Source organism: Colius striatus, chromosome 6 (assembly GCF_028858725.1).
Source record: "Colius striatus isolate bColStr4 chromosome 6, bColStr4.1.hap1, whole genome shotgun sequence".
In the NCBI taxonomy this organism is placed as follows: domain Eukaryota; kingdom Metazoa; phylum Chordata; class Aves; order Coliiformes; family Coliidae; genus Colius; species Colius striatus.
This window is the reverse complement of record NC_084764.1, coordinates 42576814-42595556: the sequence shown is the minus strand read 5'-3', so window position 1 is coordinate 42595556 and position 18743 is coordinate 42576814. Positions and strand designations below refer to the sequence as shown.

The 18743-nt window shown below is 42.0% G+C and overlaps 1 protein-coding gene across 3 annotated transcripts in view; it reads left to right on the top strand.

The window, feature by feature from the left end:
- The window catches only part of ASPG (asparaginase), a 49866-nt gene that overhangs the window by 20559 nt on the left and 10564 nt on the right, over positions 1 to 18743 (top strand). For all 3 annotated transcript variants that reach the window (XM_061998565.1, XM_061998566.1, XM_061998567.1), the window contains 6 exons: positions 2123 to 2235; positions 3653 to 3838; positions 6441 to 6554; positions 9482 to 9601; positions 10689 to 10784; positions 11485 to 11648. In XM_061998565.1, the coding sequence (XP_061854549.1) occupies positions 2123 to 2235; positions 3653 to 3838; positions 6441 to 6554; positions 9482 to 9601; positions 10689 to 10784; positions 11485 to 11648 (793 nt within the window). The remainder of the gene's footprint in view (positions 1 to 2122; positions 2236 to 3652; positions 3839 to 6440; positions 6555 to 9481; positions 9602 to 10688; positions 10785 to 11484; positions 11649 to 18743) is intronic.

The following is an 18743-nucleotide window of genomic DNA, read 5'->3' as shown; positions in this document are numbered from 1 at the left end:
GGGCTGATGAACCTCAAGCAGAACAAATGCACAGCTCTCTGCACTCACCCAGGTACCTCTTGCAGGTGTCTAACTTGCTCTAGAAAGCTCATGTTGATCTTTGAGAGCTACCTGGCTAACTACTAAATCCAACGAGGTGGTTTCAGAACTGTGTTGGCTGGCTAAGCACAAAGGAAGAAACTGTAGAAATGGTCAATATATTTCTATTGTCCCATTCCCAAAGCATAAGGAATCCATGTGCTCAGGTGCTTGGACAAGCATAACGCCAAGGCAACTGCTTGGGACCTGTTAAATGACTTGTGGTTATCTTTTTTGATGGAACATACAGAGGCTCTAGTTGCTGACGAGGCACAGCAACAGGAAGGGAAAGCTTGTTAAACTCAGTGTCATCCATATGGATCTTTTCTCTATCTTGCTGCTTGGGAACATCTCCAAAGTCTAAAAAGCTTAAATCAGGATGAGGAAACTGGTAGCTTTGTGGCATTGGTCTACTTTCACTGAAGCGTGATGCTCTGAGCTGTTTACTGCTGTTTGTTAAACCTCTTCCCCGGCCTTGCAGGAGCCATCAGCGCTTCCAATGCTCCTACACTGAAGTAGTAAAATTTTGAAATCAATAATGCATGACTTGACTTCTAATAATGCAGCACAAACAAACTATTAGTTAAACAGCTGGCTTCTGGCTCTAAATGTATAATCAGAGATAATTGAATCCTTGCTATTTTATTTAATCGTTAGTAACTACTTAATAAACTCTGGAGGTGATTAGCAGCAACAGTAACTGCATTTGTCATCTCTTATGTCTGGGAAGATGAAGGTCTGTTTTCTAAACACGAATCCAGGCTGGTTACAGGCCAACTACACAACAATGAACTTCAGGTCAGTGCAAGATGAGGAAATCCCTCACCAACGCTAGACCGGCATGCCGAGGCTTTCTGAGCACTCCCAACTGGGAGAGTTGGCACTGACAGGGCATCGTGAACCCATCAGGTCTAGTACTCAAATGCTTTAGCTGTCAGACTCCTCTTTTGGAGAGGAAATAGAAGAGATATACAGTCTTTGTGTCTGATGATCATCCTGTTCATCAATGGGCATTGAACCAAAACACCCATTTGGGAAGTCTTTGCTATAAAATGCAAAACTAAATCGAAGGGAACATGTTAAATATCTTCTTGGCAAGTACCCACTTAAAATATTCATAGACTCACAGAATGGGAGGGTTGGAAGGGATCTTTAGAGATCATCCAGTCTAACCCCCCTGCCAAAGCAAGTCCTGCGTAGATCAGGTCACACGGGAACGTGTCCAGACGGGTTTGAAACCTTCAGAGCAGGAGCCTCCACACCCTCCCTGGGCAGCCTGGGCCAGGGCTCCCTCACCTCAGCACTCAAACAGTTTTTCCCAGTGTTTAAATGGAACTTTTTGTATTCCACCTTCATCCCATCACCCCTTGTCCTGTCACTAGATACAACAGAAAAAAATTGCTGCCCCAATCTCCTGACACCCATCATTTAGATATTTGTAACTATTAATGAGCTCCCCCCTCAGTCTCCTCTTCTCCAGACTAAACAGCCCCAGGTCCCACAGTGTTTCCTCATAAGGAAGATGCTTCAGTTCCCTGATCATCTTGATGGCCCTGCACTGGCCTCTCTCCAGCACTTCCCTGTCCCTCTGGAGCTGGGGAGCCCAGAACTGGACACAGGACTCCAGATGAGGCCTCACCAGGGCAGAGCAGAGGGGGAGCAGAACCTCCCTCAACCTGCTGCCCACACTCTTCTTGATGCACCCTAGGATGCCATTGGCCTTCCTGGCAAATATCGATGAGTAATACTGATCTATCTTGGAATCTAGGCTATTTTGGACTTAAAGCTAAAATATAACCGAGTTGAGCTTGATCTGGATGTGACCTTGAAAACATTTTGTGGTACCTAATAAATAAGGTGTGTTGAGTCAGCTGCTATGGCTGCTTTCTTAAATGGGCCTTTTGCTTCTCTTTTCAAAAGTACATTCATGAATCTCCTACCTAAGAAACAGTTTTAAAGACAAATGTTGTAAGTATGAAGTGCTGCATGTGTACTTAATGTTATGTCTGAAAGAGAAATGACCTTTTAAATTTAATATTAACAGTAAACTGGGAAACAGTGTGGAGAGCCAATACCACAAAGAAATTTCGAGTTCATACCAATATGAACAGGAATGTCGGTCTCCTGCGACTCTTCCCAGGAATCACTGCTGCTGCTGTGAGTGTCACCACTTCGGTTGAGAAGTAGTTGAAGTGATGCTTAAATACTTGATTGGTTAGCTGAAGTAGGGAAGCTACATTGTTGTAGCAGTAGTTGGGGCTGGGAAGGGAAGGGGTCTGTCTTCTGATAACTGCTTCTTGGACTATCAGAGCATTCAAAGACAACTTTCACGTAACAAACTTTAAACAGCTTTTCAAATATCTTTTGTCTAAACCATCTGGGCTCTAAAACTTAAAATTAGGGCTCATAGCTAGGTCATGTGCAGGCTGCAGTGACTGTGGAAATGCTCTCTTGCTGCATATTGAGGCATATGAATGGATATCTTGTCCGAGATACACAGTATGGTGGGTGGAGGGGAGTGTGATGATTTCCACAACTCACACTTCCTTAAGCTTCATTTTCTTTGTCACATTGATGGTTTATGTGACCCTCAGCATTCACACAGAGCTGAAGATGAGAAGTAGGATTATTTTTTCCCTTTAGAAATTATTCTGCAGAACAGTGGTTTTAGGTGGATTTGCCTTTAAATTTTTGTCTAATACTAGTGCCATTAAATTGACGGGTCTTTTGTGGCTGTTGCCACCTTAAATTGAATCCAGTAGTTGAAGCAGCTCTTCTCAATTATATCACCATTCTTTTAAGCTGAATATGAACAGATGGAAAGGCAGAGGGGTGGTATATTTGCAATAAAACTCCAACTGCATAGTTAGCCTCATGGGGGCTTACAGTGTGTTGCATTTAGCATATGTGATCAGCAAGGAAACATCTAGGTTGTTTAAAATACATCTTTCTAGGAAGAGGACTTTGCTAGGCATCTTCTTATAGTGAGCCACTGCAGCTGTATTGTTAATAGTTGGCCTACAATGAATTAGTACCTCCTTTGGGTTTTTTTTTCCTGCCTTGGGTTAAATCAATCGAGTTTTTGAGTTCAAAAAAACTCAGGCTTTGTTAGAATGTTCTTTCCTGAAAGGTGTGACGCTTACTTTCTAGGCAGACATTTGTTAACAAAACTCTTTGCCAAAGTAACAAATCTGGGCAAGGGTAGGGGGTTCTAATATCAACTAATAGTACTGCATTGATTTGGTAAGTGTAAGGCCACCCCTTTGTTCTGCCCTGGTGCAACAGTATAGCCTGTTAACAGAACTTGAACAATAGCGTCCTTTTTCACGCTGAGGTCATGACTGTAGGAAAGAGTTTAGTTTAAAATCCATCCCTCTAGGAATTTTGAAGAAAGCTAAAGAGTGAAACTCTCATCTTTTGAAAGCTCATTCTACATTTCCAGTTATTGCAAAAGGGGAGCACAGAAGGACTGCAGCAGGAACAGGCTGGTTTAAAAACACTGTGCCTTATGTGAAAACCTTGGTGACTTAAACACACATCTCTTATCTGTCTCTCGTGTTGTCTTCTTAAACAGGTAAAAGCATTTCTTCAGCCTCCAATTGAAGGCATTGTACTTGAAACTTATGGAAGTGGCAATGCCCCAAACAGCAGAGAAGATTTGCTGGAAGAACTGAAGAAAGCAACTGAACGAAAAGTGGTGATTCTGAACTGTACACAGTGCTTACGAGGGGCTGTTAAAACAGTCTATGCAACAGGGCAGGTGAGGGTCATGCAATGACTTCAGACTCTGATGCTGCATAAAAGAAACATCCTCCTGATGCAATTTGATTATATCCCGGTGTATAAAACTAGATTGGTTCATTTCTAAAGATACTGCTCATAACTGTGTCAGAAAAGTCTTAAGATGGAAGCATTTAAATATGTATCAGCAAACAAAATCCTGTTCCTCCTACTCTGACTGGTCAAAACGGTCAGCTGAAATCCCAAAGTAATGATTCCTTTCTGCTGTTGTATGCTATACTCCAGGATATCTTGCTTTAAATTGGTAGTATCTCTCCCAAGGGGATTCCACTGAGCTAGAACATGAGGGATGAGATGATCAAATAAAGTAGTATTTGATAGGTTAGCATTACTTAGGTACAATGTAAGAGCATCCAGAGAGCATGCAAATCCAAGCAATGTCCCAAATCCATCCCAGTTTTCCGTCTGACTGGCAGTGCAACTGATTCCAGTGAGAGACTGGAGGACAGTGTATGAGGAAGTGTCTGTCTTGCAGAATGAAAATGTATTTAACCCATGAAGGCTAGCTTAAATAAGCAGGCTTTGTGTAGGTTCTGTTAATATTCTGGGCATTTTATAGTGACTTTCTCAATTGTGCATTAAGACATGACATCACTGGAACTAATAAGAGCTCAAAGCCTTATGAGTGAGTGTTGCATGTTGTAGTGGGAAGGAAGCTGGTTTAACTGGCCTTTATAAAAAGAGTAGCCATTAAATAGCCAAGAAGCACTGCCAGAGGGTGACTCATTCCCCTGTTTTAGACACCTGGTTTTGTTGGGAGCAGCCACTCGTCTAGCAGAGCCAGCCTTTTCAGCAACTGTAAGGCGAGCCTAGATCCTCTAGTCTGGTGCTGAAACCTACCTCCTTTAACAATGCTTTTGACACAGCTTTAGGTTATATTTGCCTCAAGAACACAGAGTCTGTTTTGAGGGGAAAGAAAAGGAGATCATAAGAGTTTCATTCCACTTCTTCAGTATCCAAACTTGGTGTTTTCTGACGTGGGCAGTTGTTTGGGTGTCGGTAAAACTTGGGCATAACTTCTCAAAACCCCTCCATTAAGTATTAACTTTTGCAAAGCCCCCATGCTCTGTAGCAAATGTGACAGGAATATGTGGATCACACAGAATAGTTCCCACAGAAGGAAAGAAGCTCATAAGTCAATAAAAGACGCCAAACTTACATTGGCAAAACAACATAAACATGAAGCCTGGCTTTTATGTGACCTGCTTGAAATGAACTGCTAAAATGTGTGGAAGAAAAAACCCTTTTCTATGCTCTGGTTAAAACATTCTTGAAGTAGGCACCTCTAAAATGGCTTTTTTCACTCTGATCCACCACTGATACACTGAATTGAAGGGTTCTGCTCAGATCTTACTGAACCACTGTAAGGCTTTGTGGAAATGTATTCACTTCTGGCTTACACTTTTTATATGGAGCATGAGTTATGTTGCTTCAGCATCTGTTGATGGAAGCAGCCCTGTTTTCTTGGCATCTTTTGAGGAGAACACTGACAGAGACAAGTCCTACAAAATTAGTTCATGCTTGTTCTTTCATCGCCTTCTCTGTTTCATAAGGAACTACTCAATGGTTGTCAACTACCATGGGTGAATGTTGGAAAGCTGCTGTAATGTTAATTATTTGGAGGTGGTTAATGAGCTGATTAAGTGTCTGTATCTTGCAAAAAACATTGGTTAAACCACAAGAAGTTTCCAAGCTGCAGTTTATGTAAAAGCTATTAAAAAGTAAAGTGGTGTGCAGAGAACCTACTGCAAGATGCTTCACTGTGAGACATCACGTTTAGGCAAAGATGATGGATCTGTGGTTTAGAAAAGCCCAAGTATTTGCCCAGGTATGATATAGTGACAAGAGGTCTGGAATCTCCTCTGTTATTGCTGTATATTTATGGGGCCTGCTGCAAAGATCTTTCTGCTTTTTGCTTTGGTTCAGATAGCTGGGGTGTTTTTTTTCTTAACTACCAGAAAGAGAAGTTGAAAAGGTTATCTTTTTCAGTTGTTCTCATCAGAACTGTATAAATTACGTATTTTAGTTGTGTGTTCTAAATCATAGGCTGCTAGTGCAGCCTGAAAGGATCTGAAAACACTCCTGCTGTGAGCACACTGCAGTGCTGGAATTCATCCAAAGCAATGCCCCATAAAAGAATGGTAAATATGTCTGTGTGAGAACAGCCTACTTGGCAATGTTGAAAATGCCACTGGGTTAAAAGAGAGTAACTGCAGCTTTTCAATAAAGGGAATCTGACAACTCTGCAGATAGCTGATATGGACCTGTAACCTTTCCCTTTTAGCATAGTAGGTGACCGTGGCAAGCGTCTGGTTGAATTCTTCAGTGTTACCGCATGAAAAGGAATATAAAGGAAAAGTCATCTATATTCAGCTGGCTCTAGTATTTGTTTGGTATTTGATAGCTGAAATCACAGAAGTTACAGTGGCAGTAGGAGGAGCAGGAGAGTGGTGTCAGGGCTGCATGCTGTATTCTGTGGAGCTACTCCTCACTCATACACCCTTTCTGTACACGCAGGTATATCTGAATGCTAATTGGAATCATTGCTCCTTTTTATTCAGACTCTCGCTGATGTTGGAGTAATTCCTGGAGGTGATATGACACCAGAAGCAGCCCTAACTAAACTGTCATACATACTCAGCAAGAGTAAGCTTAGCTGGGAGGAGAAGAGACAGGTAAATATTTCAGTGTGACCTTGAAAGGCTTCAACTTTTTCATCTTAATGTGCTAACCTCTGCTTAGCTGAATGCTTTGAGCTTTTGTTGCATTTAAAAGCAATTGGTTCCAGAGCCATAATGTGACCATCATGTTGCTTTTCTTTTTTAGTTTAGGGGTTTTTTTTTCCTTAAGGAAAATACTGTTAGGCAAATGAATGTACATAGATTGAGAAAGAATCCTCTGCATAAGTCAGGTGAGAATCACGACTGAGCCACAAAAAGGCCATCTTTAAATGGTAATAGTCTGCCTTGGACATTTCTGTCCTAAAAGGCATATGTGGAAATTCATATGGAAGACAAAATCCTAACCCTGTTGAAGTCGGCAAAGATCTTGTCGTCGATCTTAGTGTGGTAAAGATCTCATTCAAGACTCATTCATGCAAACCTAATTCTGAAAGTAAGTATTGCCTACAGCTTCCTCCTTTACACCATTATTCATGACAGTGTTAGGTCTTATTTCTCCAAGAGGACATACACTTTATAAATACATTAAAACCCAGAGGACTCTTCTAATAACCAATTGTAACTGATTTTTAAAGTCATAACCCCTTTAACAGTGTTGTACTGTTCATTGGGGCTTAATTAATAGTGGCATTTTAATTATCTACAAGGAACATATAGCAGTGAGTTAGGTGAGGAGCAGCATTCTGCAGGAATGCGTGTGTTTCTGTGCTTGTATGTAGTGAAGTCATAATCCTGACACTTTAGGAGATGGCATGATGATGAGTCACTGTGGAGACTTAAGCACTGCATGCACATGTGCATCTTGTGATGGTGTTTTGTTTTCATTAAAACAAGCAAATTTGATTATTTCATGGTAAATAACCTGAAGACAGCAGCAGCTTTTGAGATAAAGGTATTTGGGTACCTATGGTCATGAGTGGAGTGGCTGGAAGTACCACTTATTGTGCTTGGAAACCAGTTTCAGGCTCTGAGCTTTCAGTTGTTTGCTAAAGCACTGGTGCTGAAAAAAGAGGAGGAGGAGCTATGTGCTTCATCAGTGAGGATGACAAGAGCATACTCTGTGCAAGGGCATCCTTGAGATGTGGTATTGCATGTGTTTGTGTATACCGTACTTTAGAAACCCAGGCTCTTTGCTGCTGCTTCTGTGGTACACTCACTGACCCTGGAACTTACATATACTAGCCTGGTTTTTTAATGCAGACTTGAATCATCTTGCACAGAGGATTATTAGAATTGGGATGGGAGAAGCTTTCCTGGCTGGCTTCCTGCCTAGGTGTGTGAGTTAAAACTTAGTTTGAGATCCAGTTTGCTGATAGGAGAGAGCTGACTTACTCAGGTGAGGACTCAGTGATAGGATGTTTTAGGTACCATTGGCACAAGCTACTACTCCTGCATCTTCATGTGCTGAATGTGCTACACTGGTTTTGTGTGGTGATGCTGGGACATCCTTTATATGGTCTGAAAAACAAAATCAATGTTGCAATTTCTTGAAGCATGATTGGCTTCCTCACTTGACTCATTGTACAGACCCACAAACAATTGTGTTGGCACAGCTGAGGGAGCAGCGTGCTTCGTTGCCTGGGCAGGAATGAGTGGCAGAGACCAGGAGAAGAAGAAAGCCTGGAAATTATGTTGTCTGTGGCAATATCTTGAGCTAAACATATCACCAAACAATAGTCTCCCGAGGGACGGAAGCTCTCCTGAAGCTGGCGTGGTTATTTTAGGTTTTTCTTTCAACACAAGGAAGCAAAGAATGTGCCCCCAGACACATGCAAACGGCACAGAGCTGGGAGGACTGAAGAAGACATGTAAGGTTTTGCACTGGGTGCATGTAGCACAGGTGCCAATTGCTAAGGTTACCTGTGCAAAGCAATCATCTCAAACCTGTCAGACTCTAAAAGTGAGCCAAAGCACTCGGTATCCTCTGAGTTACATGTACGTGGGACTCTTCCAGCAGACAGCTGGAAGCGCATGGGGTGGTGGTATTTTTCTTTAATAAAGGGCATGCCTAGACAGAAGTAAACCTGGGGCATTCCTCCTTCCAACATCACATCTGTTTCTTTCGAACTTTCACAATCCTGCTCTTTAAAGCTCTCGTTGCAGTAACGATGTGCTTTATAGCTGCACCAGCAACCCTTCGTGAAAGAGCGCCAGTATGGAAATCTGTCAGAACTGAGGAAACCAGTTGCTTTTTCTGAATGACTGGCTTCTCCCTCTCTTCTCCACTTTTCCCATAACCTGTCTTTTGGAGTATTTTCTTTATTGCCATGTTCAAGCACTTGCTACACAGGAATTGGCTGACTTGTGTTTATTTTATGGCTTGCTGCTTTTTTTCCCTGGTTGTATTGGATACACCTTTCTTGCAAACTTACATGCCTGCCTTAATATTGAATCACTGGTACTCATGTAGACCCTCAGCGTTCAAAGCTGGCTCTACAGCCACATTTTAAGCTGTTTGAAAATCCACTGAGACACAGGCCTGTCCACAGGCAGAGCTGAGCTTTGTTTTGATGCTTAGGTACCGAGTCAGTGGTATTAGGCAACATTTCAGAGTATTCTAGTCTTCAGCCTCACTCTGCTAATTACTCACTGTCTCTCTGGTTTTAAGTAGACTGCAGCCTACCCCACTAGGGAACTGTTGTCTGCACACTCTAAAAATTGGGGTGTTTTGTTATGTGCTTGTTTTGGTTTCTGTGCTTGGGAAGACAGTTTTATTTGCCTGTCCCTTTTTTCCCCCCCCTTTGTCTTTTTAAACTTGGAGCCTTGACGGGACAGTAACTATTTCTTTAATCTTTTGTGTACTTTCAATTAGTTTCCATAATTCCTCCAAACAATTTTCTAACTTGATCCTAAGTATTTTTTATTAGACTACTACCATATTTCTCCTCTGCTAACAAAGGATTTGATTGCTTGCTTTTCAGATGCTGAGTGAGAATCTACGAGGAGAAATGACTGTTGTACCCACAGGAGCCAAGATCTCTCTGAGAGATAGCAAGTTTATTCAAGTGATTGCCAAATCTCTAAGCATCAGCAGCAAGGAGGTATATACTTGGAGATTTAAAATTGAATTCATGTGAAGCTGTAAACTCAGTTAAATGAACTTATCTTAAAGAGGAGCAGCAAAGCTGAAAGAAAAATGGAACACTGGAGCTTTTATGGTTTTTTTAGTACTGAGTGTCCCAGCTAACCAGCTGGGTTAGGGAGAAAGGACACAATGACAAGCATAACATTAAAATAGTCTTAATTAAAAACATCTGAACTTTTTTTTGTTTCCTCTTTGTAGCCCCATCTTGAGTGTATTTTCTTGGCTGGCTGGTGGCAATAACAAAGCCTCAGACGGTCACTGTAATTCAGGGTATCAATGATATGAAAAAGTGCTTTGTGTTTTTGTGGTGGAGTGTACTGACAATTTGGAGCAATCTAAATAACAATGGGTAAAACAGCTTAATTGCCCATGCAGTCATAGAAGGCTGATACTAAGGAAACACTCCACAAGTGTCATTTGTGGTGCTTTATATGATTTCCTCCTGACTGGAAAATCAGCAAATGTAGTATTGGCTGTAAGATACAAGTATTTGCTTTTCTCTTGGCTTGGTTTCAGGGAGGATGGGATTTTTGGTAGCTAATGAAGGCTGAATGCATGGCTCTTCTTTAGTAAGAGTGGGAGGATATTTAAGGGGCCCATGGGGCTTGCCAGTGAAAGTTTGGAAGTACAGGTGACACAAATATCTGAGGAATCACATGAGTAAAGTTGATCCAGTCTTGAGACTGTGCTATATGATCTTTTCCAGCTCCTACCAGCACTGTTTCTTTCGTTGTAGTGCTGTGTAACTGTGGCAGTACAGAGATGGTAATTAGTGTGTGTGCTTTCAATGGTGTGTATAGATATCAGGTTAATTGTAGCATTGCCAGAGAGGAACATAAATCTTCCTGGATATGAGACTGACAAAATGTAAAACAAACACAAGACTTTGTTCCTTCCAAGAACTAAATGCTACCAGTTTTAAATAACCAAATGACTAACGTGGAAACTTTACATGGAAGCGAGGGCAGTGTATTTATGACTTGGACATCAATTGTGTAAGAGGTGAGGCTGATAATAAATGTTTCTTTTTATTTGTTTCTCAGGAGTTAGAAGCCATAAGAGATGCATTAATTCCACCTTTGGCTTGTGCTGCAGCTAAGCTGGGTGACGTAGACGCTCTAAAAGCCATCGCAGAAATGGTAATGGGAAATTGGTTTCTAGGCTTCTCACTCTTTTGTCTTTCAGAACTGGTGTGTTCTTTCCCCTATCTGGGTCTCAGCTGTTTACATTTGCTTTTGAACTGGGAAACTACAGGTAGATTAAAATACAGGTTCTTATCTGCTACCTTTGGAACACTTTAAAATGGCTTGTGCTCTTTCGCTTAACTTTATGCATATTCATAGCATCCAGGTTTGGTTATATTTAAGCAAAACAGTGCAGTGCTAAGTCAGGATTTTTCTCTCTCCTTGGAGCTCTATCTTGGGTTATACCTTAAAAAAAGATACAAACATTTCCTTGTATCATCTCCTTCATCTTTATTTTTGCTTCTCTTTGCCTTGATTTACCCTGTCTTGAGACTTTGAGAATGGGCCTCAAGAATGGATACATATATCTTAAAATTAAGACAAGTAAAATGAGCAGACTACAGGCACAAAGCTACTGTATGGTGTGCTGCAATAAAGAGCATATCTGAAGGGGCTCTGAAGAGTAGACTTGTAGAGGGTGGCACATGCAGAAGGTGACCTTTACTGATGCTAAAATGACACTACAGGTTTAAATTTGACCAGCTTAACATTTTGATAGCAGGATTAAAATGTAATGTATGCATCTACTGTTGTAACAACAGCTTCATGGACAGCCATTATCTTTTTAGCATGTGAAGGATCTGTCCTCTTGCAGGGTGGAAACTTGAGCTGTGGGGACTACGATGGCCGAACTCCACTTCATATTGCAGCCTCTGAAGGGCATTTCCCATTAGTTGAGTATTTGTTGACATCTGGAGCAACTGTTTATGCCCGAGACAGATACGGATCTACCCCTCTGATGAATGCCATCAAGTTCAGGTAACAATATAATTATACACCATGCCATGGGAGGTTTGTAAACCTTTAATCATTTTGGACTAAGAGGCCATCTCTGTGTTTTGGTCTGGTTTTGTCTGAGCAGTTGTGTGTAAATGACAGCAGCTAAAATGACAGGAACCAGCTTCATTTCAAAGGATGTGACTAGCCTAAATTAAAAGTTTTTTGAAAAATAATATGAAATCTCAGAATCATAGAATTGTTTCAGCTGGAAGAGACCTTTAAGATTGAGTCCAGCCTTTGTCCCAGCCCTATCAACCACCGGCCCCTTTCCCTCGGTGCAGCATCCACCCGTCTCTGAAACCCCTCCGGGCACGGTGACTCCAGCACAGGCAGGTTTTGAAGACCTCCGAGGAAGGAGCCTCCACACCCTCCCTGGGCAGCCTGTGCCAGGGCTCCCTCACCTCAACACTGAAATAGTTTTTCCTTATGTTTAAATGGAACTTTGTGTGTTCCAGCTTCATCCCATCACCCCTTGTCCTGTCACCAGGTACAACAGAAAAAAAGTGCTGCCCCAACCTCCTGACACCCACCATTGAGATATTTGTAACTATTAATGAGCTCCCGGAGTCAACCAGCACTCCCAGGTCTCTCTCTGCAGAGTTGCTCCCCAGCAGGTCAATCCCCAGTCTGTGCTGGTGTATGGGGTTGTTTCTCTCAAGGTGGAGGACTCTGCACTTGCCCTTGTTGAACCTCATGAGGTTCCTCTCTGCCCAACTCTCAAGCTGGTCGAGATCCTGCTGAATGGCACCACAGCCTCTGGTGAATCAGCCAGTGCTCCCAGTTTGGTGCCAGCAGGGAACTTGCTGAGGATACACTCTGTCCCCTCATCCAGGTTGCTGATGTTGAACAAGACTGGCCCCAGAACCCATCCCTGTGGAACTCCACTGGCCACAGGCCTCCAACTCGACTCTGTGCCATTGATCACCACCCTCTGGGCTCTGTCATTCAGCCAGCTCTCCATCCACCTCACTGTCCACTCATCCAAGCCATGCTGCCTGAGCTTTCTGACGAGGATGTTGTGGGAGACAGTGTCAAAAGCCTTGCTGAAGTCAAGGTAGATGACATCTGCTGCTCTTCCCTCATCTAGCCGGGCAGTCATGCCCTCACAGAAGGCATCAGGTTGGTCAGACAGGATTTCTCCTTGGTCAATCCGTGTAGACTCCCCCAATAACCATCTTTTCCTTCATATGTTTATTAACAACATGAGTTGTTGATCACCTTTCCAGGGATGGAGGTGAGGCTGACCAGCCTGTAGTTTCCCAGGTCGTCTTTCTTGCCCTGTTTGCAGACTGGAGTGACATTATCTGTCCTCCAGTCCTCAGGCCTTTTAGCATAAGGTAACTTATTGCTGCCTTCCCACCAAGATTTTGTCCGTGATTTCAGGACTCCTCTCTGTTTTGAGGCTTCCTTCTAAAACAGAGCCAAACTGATCACTCCTTTTGCCTGTCAGAAGTGAGAGTGCAGGACCAAAGAACCATCTATTCTCTTTCTGCCTTCCCCTTTCTCTTCAAGACCAGACTGCCGGTAGGTTGACATGTTTTAATCTTTCCCTTCCACCAGTGCTTTCCCAAGTCTCTTGTTGGGTGACTGGTTTCTTGATTTTTTCCCTTCCACCCACTCATAATTAAATGGGCTGGTTGCATGGCTCTACCTGCTTTGTGGATTTCCTCTTCCTGCTCTTCTGGATGTCAGCAGTTCTTGAACGGTAGTCACGGACATGCGACTTACTGGTCTCTTCCACGTTGTATAGTCCTAAGGAATGGCCATAGCACAGAACACAGAATTTATCAGTTATCACATGTAACTTTTAACCAGTTTATACAGCCTGAGGATTCGCAGAGCCATTGGTCTTCTAACGTGTTAGAAGCTGCATGCCTTAATTTCTTCTTGTTTCTTTGATCCACTTTCAGCTCCTTATCTCTTATTCAGTCTGTGTGATGGCAGGAGAAAAGCCTTTCTCTTTTTTTTCCATAGAGGAGCTTGGAATAATGGAACTTTCATCATCTTCATGGATGTCTGTCCCCAGATGTTCCTATAGCTTTTTAATGCTGACAAGTTCACCTGGTCTGTCAGGCTGGAAGCTGCCTGGGAGGTCTGACAGTCCTGGTTTTGCATGGGCTGCAGGAATAACTTGAAGGCTTTTTATCTCTCCAAGACCATATGTAGAAAACTCACCAGGTTCTATTAACTTGAGACTTGAAGTCCTGCGTGGCCACGCTGTGCCGTTGCTGTAACTACTGCTTGGTCCCTTACGGCGTCACAGCTGTTGCTTTATCTCCTCAATATATAAGTGGCAAACCCTTAAAAGTCTTAAAGCAAAAACAAGCCCAACAGCAAATCAAACAAATAACCTCGCAGTTGAACAGAGGTGGCTCCAGTCCAATGTGAGAAAATGCTAAAGCATTAGATACCATTAGATGTTCCTGCAAATCAGGCACCTACTCTTTTTTTCACCGCACCCATCTACCGCCTGAGGAATTTCACATGAGCTTGTTGTTTGGATTCCTCAGCATTGCCACTCCTATATTAGACTCCTACTATGACTCTTAAGCTCTTTAAAACTACACACCCGTTTTTTTTTTGATATAGCAAGTTGTAAAAGGAAACTGCTCCATAACCATTTTCAGTTTCTCTTTTTGTTTCTGATGTTGGAACGAGAGGAAGAGTTGACTTGGAGCTGAGCTCGCAAATGTGTGTTTACGGTGTGCTGTGAGCTTTTCACACTGATAAGCACGTAAAGCAAAATGGGAACGATCAGGCAGCTGTATATGTGTGTAATTAGACACCCACTGAAAAGGTTTCTGCTGCAGAAACATTTAAATTCTATTTATTAAACAGCTGCGTGCTGGAAGTGAAGAGATTATCCTGATGTGGGATGCAAAGTGGCAGAGAGGGAAGGGGAAAAACTGATCTCAATGAGCCCTCAGTGCTTTAAACTGTTTAATATTGTAACTTTCCCAGTTTTCCCGAACGTTGCATCAGCTTAATCCCGTTTTCTGAGAATTAATATCGTTTTGTTGGCATTTAACTGCAGTTCAGCATCCATCCTCTTAAAAATAGCTTCCTTCCAGTTTTTTTATGTCACGTTTCTCAGTGGCTTAACCTAGTGTGCAGACTTACATCATCTTTTCATAGAGTCATGCAGTGGTAGGGGTTGGAAGGGACCTTTAGAGATCATCCAGTCCAACCCCCCTGCAGAAGCAGGGTCACCTAGGTCAGGTCACACAGAAACATGTCCAGGCGGCTCTTGAAGACCTCCAAGGAAGGAGTCTCCACAACCCCTCTGGGCAGCCTGGGCCAGGGCTCTGTAACCATGACTGATCTCTCTTTCCCATGTAATAATTTGTAAAGATGATCAGGAGTTATGTCTCTTCTTAAAAGCTTCTTAATGTAGCGCTGTCAGCTGCTAAAGCAGCGACTCGATCTACAGCAATGACCGTCTCTTAAATGGTTTTACTTTAAGTGACTCTTTCCTTTGTTTCTTTAGATCGTAAAATGTGGAGTCTCTTTCTAAATAAGATACAAACTACTGCATTTCCTCTCTTTCATTTGTAACCCTGCAATTTGCATGTAGGCTCCTTCACTTCATGCGTGAGGCTAAACAGAGCACTTAATTTAGGCTACTTGCTTGACATATCAAAATTAGTAGCATTCCTTTAATTTCTCAGAGTACCCTCAAGGGATAATTCATTTTCTAAACAATAGAATAATATTTCTTTAATAACAGAACTTCTCTGTGCAGGAAAATGTCTTGAATAAAAGTTGTGTACGTTTTGTATAGTAAAAGCACTTCCATTTACTTGTAGAGCAGTGGTAAAAGGTTGAAAATGGGGAGTTGCTCATACAGTGCTGTGTGAGAACATCAGATTAGAGGCAGTAAAATTACCTCCCACGTAAATATGAATTTAAATACTTGATACTTTGCAAGGTTACATTTACATTACTTCAGGAAATCTAAGGCAGAGTGGAAATCTAACCACCACTACCTCCAGAAGTGCGCTGGAGCCTGTCCTTACTGTGTTTGAGCAGAAAATTCCCAGTGATACTGTCCAGAAAAGCCGAGCAAGTGAAACTAAGCTGATCCTGCCATAACCATTCCAGTTGCTAGGGGAGCAAGCATGAAAAAGAATGAAGCCAGTCAAGTTTGGATATACATTACACTTGCATTTCTTTAAAGAGAGTTGGTGGAAGGTGTGTACCCTAAGGCCCCAGTCCTACAAACTCTTACATGTGTGTTAATTTCACATGTGTGATTCATCCCTTTTGAAGTTGATTCACCTTTCATGAGTGTCTGCCAAGTCAAGGTCTGAGATGATGATACATACTGTACAGCACCTTGATTGCTGTGAATCCAGAGCCCTGGTAAAAGTTCAAATGGCTTTAACTTGAACTCGGACTTCACTCGCAGCAGTGAATGTCAAAGGCCACTCTGAGTCATTTGTTTTGCTCTTAATCCATTAAAATGTTAGGATACATTTGGTTTTTTACTCTAGTCTTATCAATAATGGAATCTAGTAGGGAGGAGAGACTAGAAACGCTTTTTGCCTTTGTTTTTTGCTTCAGAGAGCAGATGAATGACAGTGGTAGTATCAAAAGGGTAACTTCAGGACATATGCAAAACAGCATTGTTTTTATGAGCTATGTCTGACCAAGAGCCCTGGTCCAGTAACAGAGCACACTGAGAAAAGGGGAGGGCTGGCAGCTGTTCACAGGTGACAATAGCTCCTTGTGGGTTTGCTAATCAATTGGAGCTAGACTGGACAAGCTGCTGTGCACCCCAGGCAAAGATGATGATGTTGGTCTTCCCTTTACACCTTGAACTTTCGTTGTCCAGCAGTTGCTCTGCTCTTAGTTTTGTCATCCTGGAATGGGAATCTCAACTGGAACTGTTCTTAAGAAGTTCAGGGCTCACGGCATCAGATGAACTTCAGCAAAACTGTGACCCTTGTGTGAGGCTTTTGTAAAGCTGCAGGAGAGCAGCACCTAAAGAAACAACTTCTGAAGACAAAGACCTCTCATGTGCAGAACAGTATCAGAAAATTCACAGCCAGCCTCTTGAAACATGAGTAATGCTCTTGTGGTGGGTACAAGACAGCAGAAGTAGTACTCTGCACAGGCCTTCAGTCTCTGCAGAATGTAAATAGTGTTTGGGTGCAAGTAGGAACAAGCTGTAGTGGGACTTACTGCCCACGTAGTTTTCTTGCTGAGTGATGGGGATGTGAGAGATGATCAGTATGTTGTCTTGGATGATGTGCTCTTCATAGTCTCAGTACTAAATTTAACACTGAAGTTGTGCATTACTATTTGTCCCTATTCTTCCTTTCCCTTCTCTAAACGAGCAGGGGTACACAACATGTCCTCTTCTTCCCACCCTATCATGAGATGTCATTTTGAGTTATTCCCAGCCATGGGGACATTGTACTTCTATTAAAATATGGGGTTTTTTATAAGCATTTATTGTAAATACAATATTGTAAATGTTGTAAAGTTTTGATGCTTAAAGATTTATTTCCAGCTACTTTTTTTTCCTCATTTAGATTTGTTCTATTAAATGTGAGGAGTAAATGCCCCTGAAACTGTATCTGGATGAAAGGTTTCTATAGCCCCACTCACAGTAGTGATGGCTGTGTAGCATAGGTGGGACATGAAGTGTTTTCTGGAGGGAATCTCACTACCAAGGAGGAGTAAATAGAATAGGGGAAGAGAAGAGCCTGGCTCCTTGCAGGAATCCAGAGATACAGACTTCACAGGGGGAGCAACTACACAAGGTTACATGTTTTACTGCCTTTATCTTTTAGTGCTGTCCCATAGCATAGCTTTTGTTTTAAGAAGTGCTAGTTTCGTGCTGTGACTTCAAGTAGAATGTGGCAAATGAGGAATGCTCCAGGGCAGTTGTTGGAGAGTAAGCAGACACTGCCCATGTTTAGCTCAGCAGCCAATGTGAGCTTAAGTGAACAAAGATGTTATGATTGGATCTATTTTAGGTAAAATGTATTTTCAGCTAATTACAGTTTTGCTTAAGACTGAACTAAAATTCATACATGTAGAATAAGTTCTTCACTACAGATTGAAACATAGGAAGCCATGGCATGATTTGCTGGCTCAAGGAGATGCTTGTGGATGACTGGCCATGTCGTTATGGGCCTACCTGAGAAAACACTTCAGATAACTGAACAACCTTGCAGCATGTTCTGTTCCAGCAATGTTTTGCCATGAAATAAAGAAAGGTTGGATGTTTTTTCTGGCTGTCAGTTGAAACAAAGCACAAATTGAAGAAATCTGTCTGGTGGGTTAAATAACTTATGTTTGGAAAAGCAAAATGGTTCCTCTACAGTTCTTTGTTTAGTTTATAAATTAAGATCTTAATGAAGATGAAATGCTTACATGAGCTTAATGTGGATAACTGTAAAGTAACATCTCATTCACATGGAGCTTCCTAAAAAGAAGGAGAGGGATCAGATAAGCAGTTGAGTCCAGTTCTAAAATGGAAAAGCCCATGGCTGCCTCCAAGAAAATCCAAATGATTCAGCAGGACATGGATATAGGATTATTTTTGGTTTTAAATAATACAGGTGAATTTTTAGATAATGAGTTGGGAAAACCCAGATCTTTCCTGTTACAATGAGGTACCTAAATCTTTATTTTGAAGTGTTACAGTATAGAAACTTATTCAAAATAAGAGCTGTGAAACCATTCCTGGTCTACTGGTGTCATCGTGTGCTTTCTGAAGGAAAAAACTGCACACTTTTCATCTGTTGTGTTATTTTTCTACCCACAACAGTAGTTTTAGAGACAGGCCTTTTCTACAGACTTTGTCAAGCATCTAAGATATAGAAGTCAGCTTGGAGTGTTTTAATATCTATTTGTCCCTTTATCTCAAAGGTAAGGACAGGAAAGACCTCCTAAGACTCCAAATGGAAATAAGTCATAAAAGTATTGGCAGGAGGGGATTAAGGAAAGGTGTGCTTTTGTGAGAGGTTCCTAAGAATGCTAACCAGCTAACCTGCAAACCTGATTAGCTTCCACATCAACCTAAAGATTCATCACTTCTCTGCGAAACAGAAGTTTTGTTTT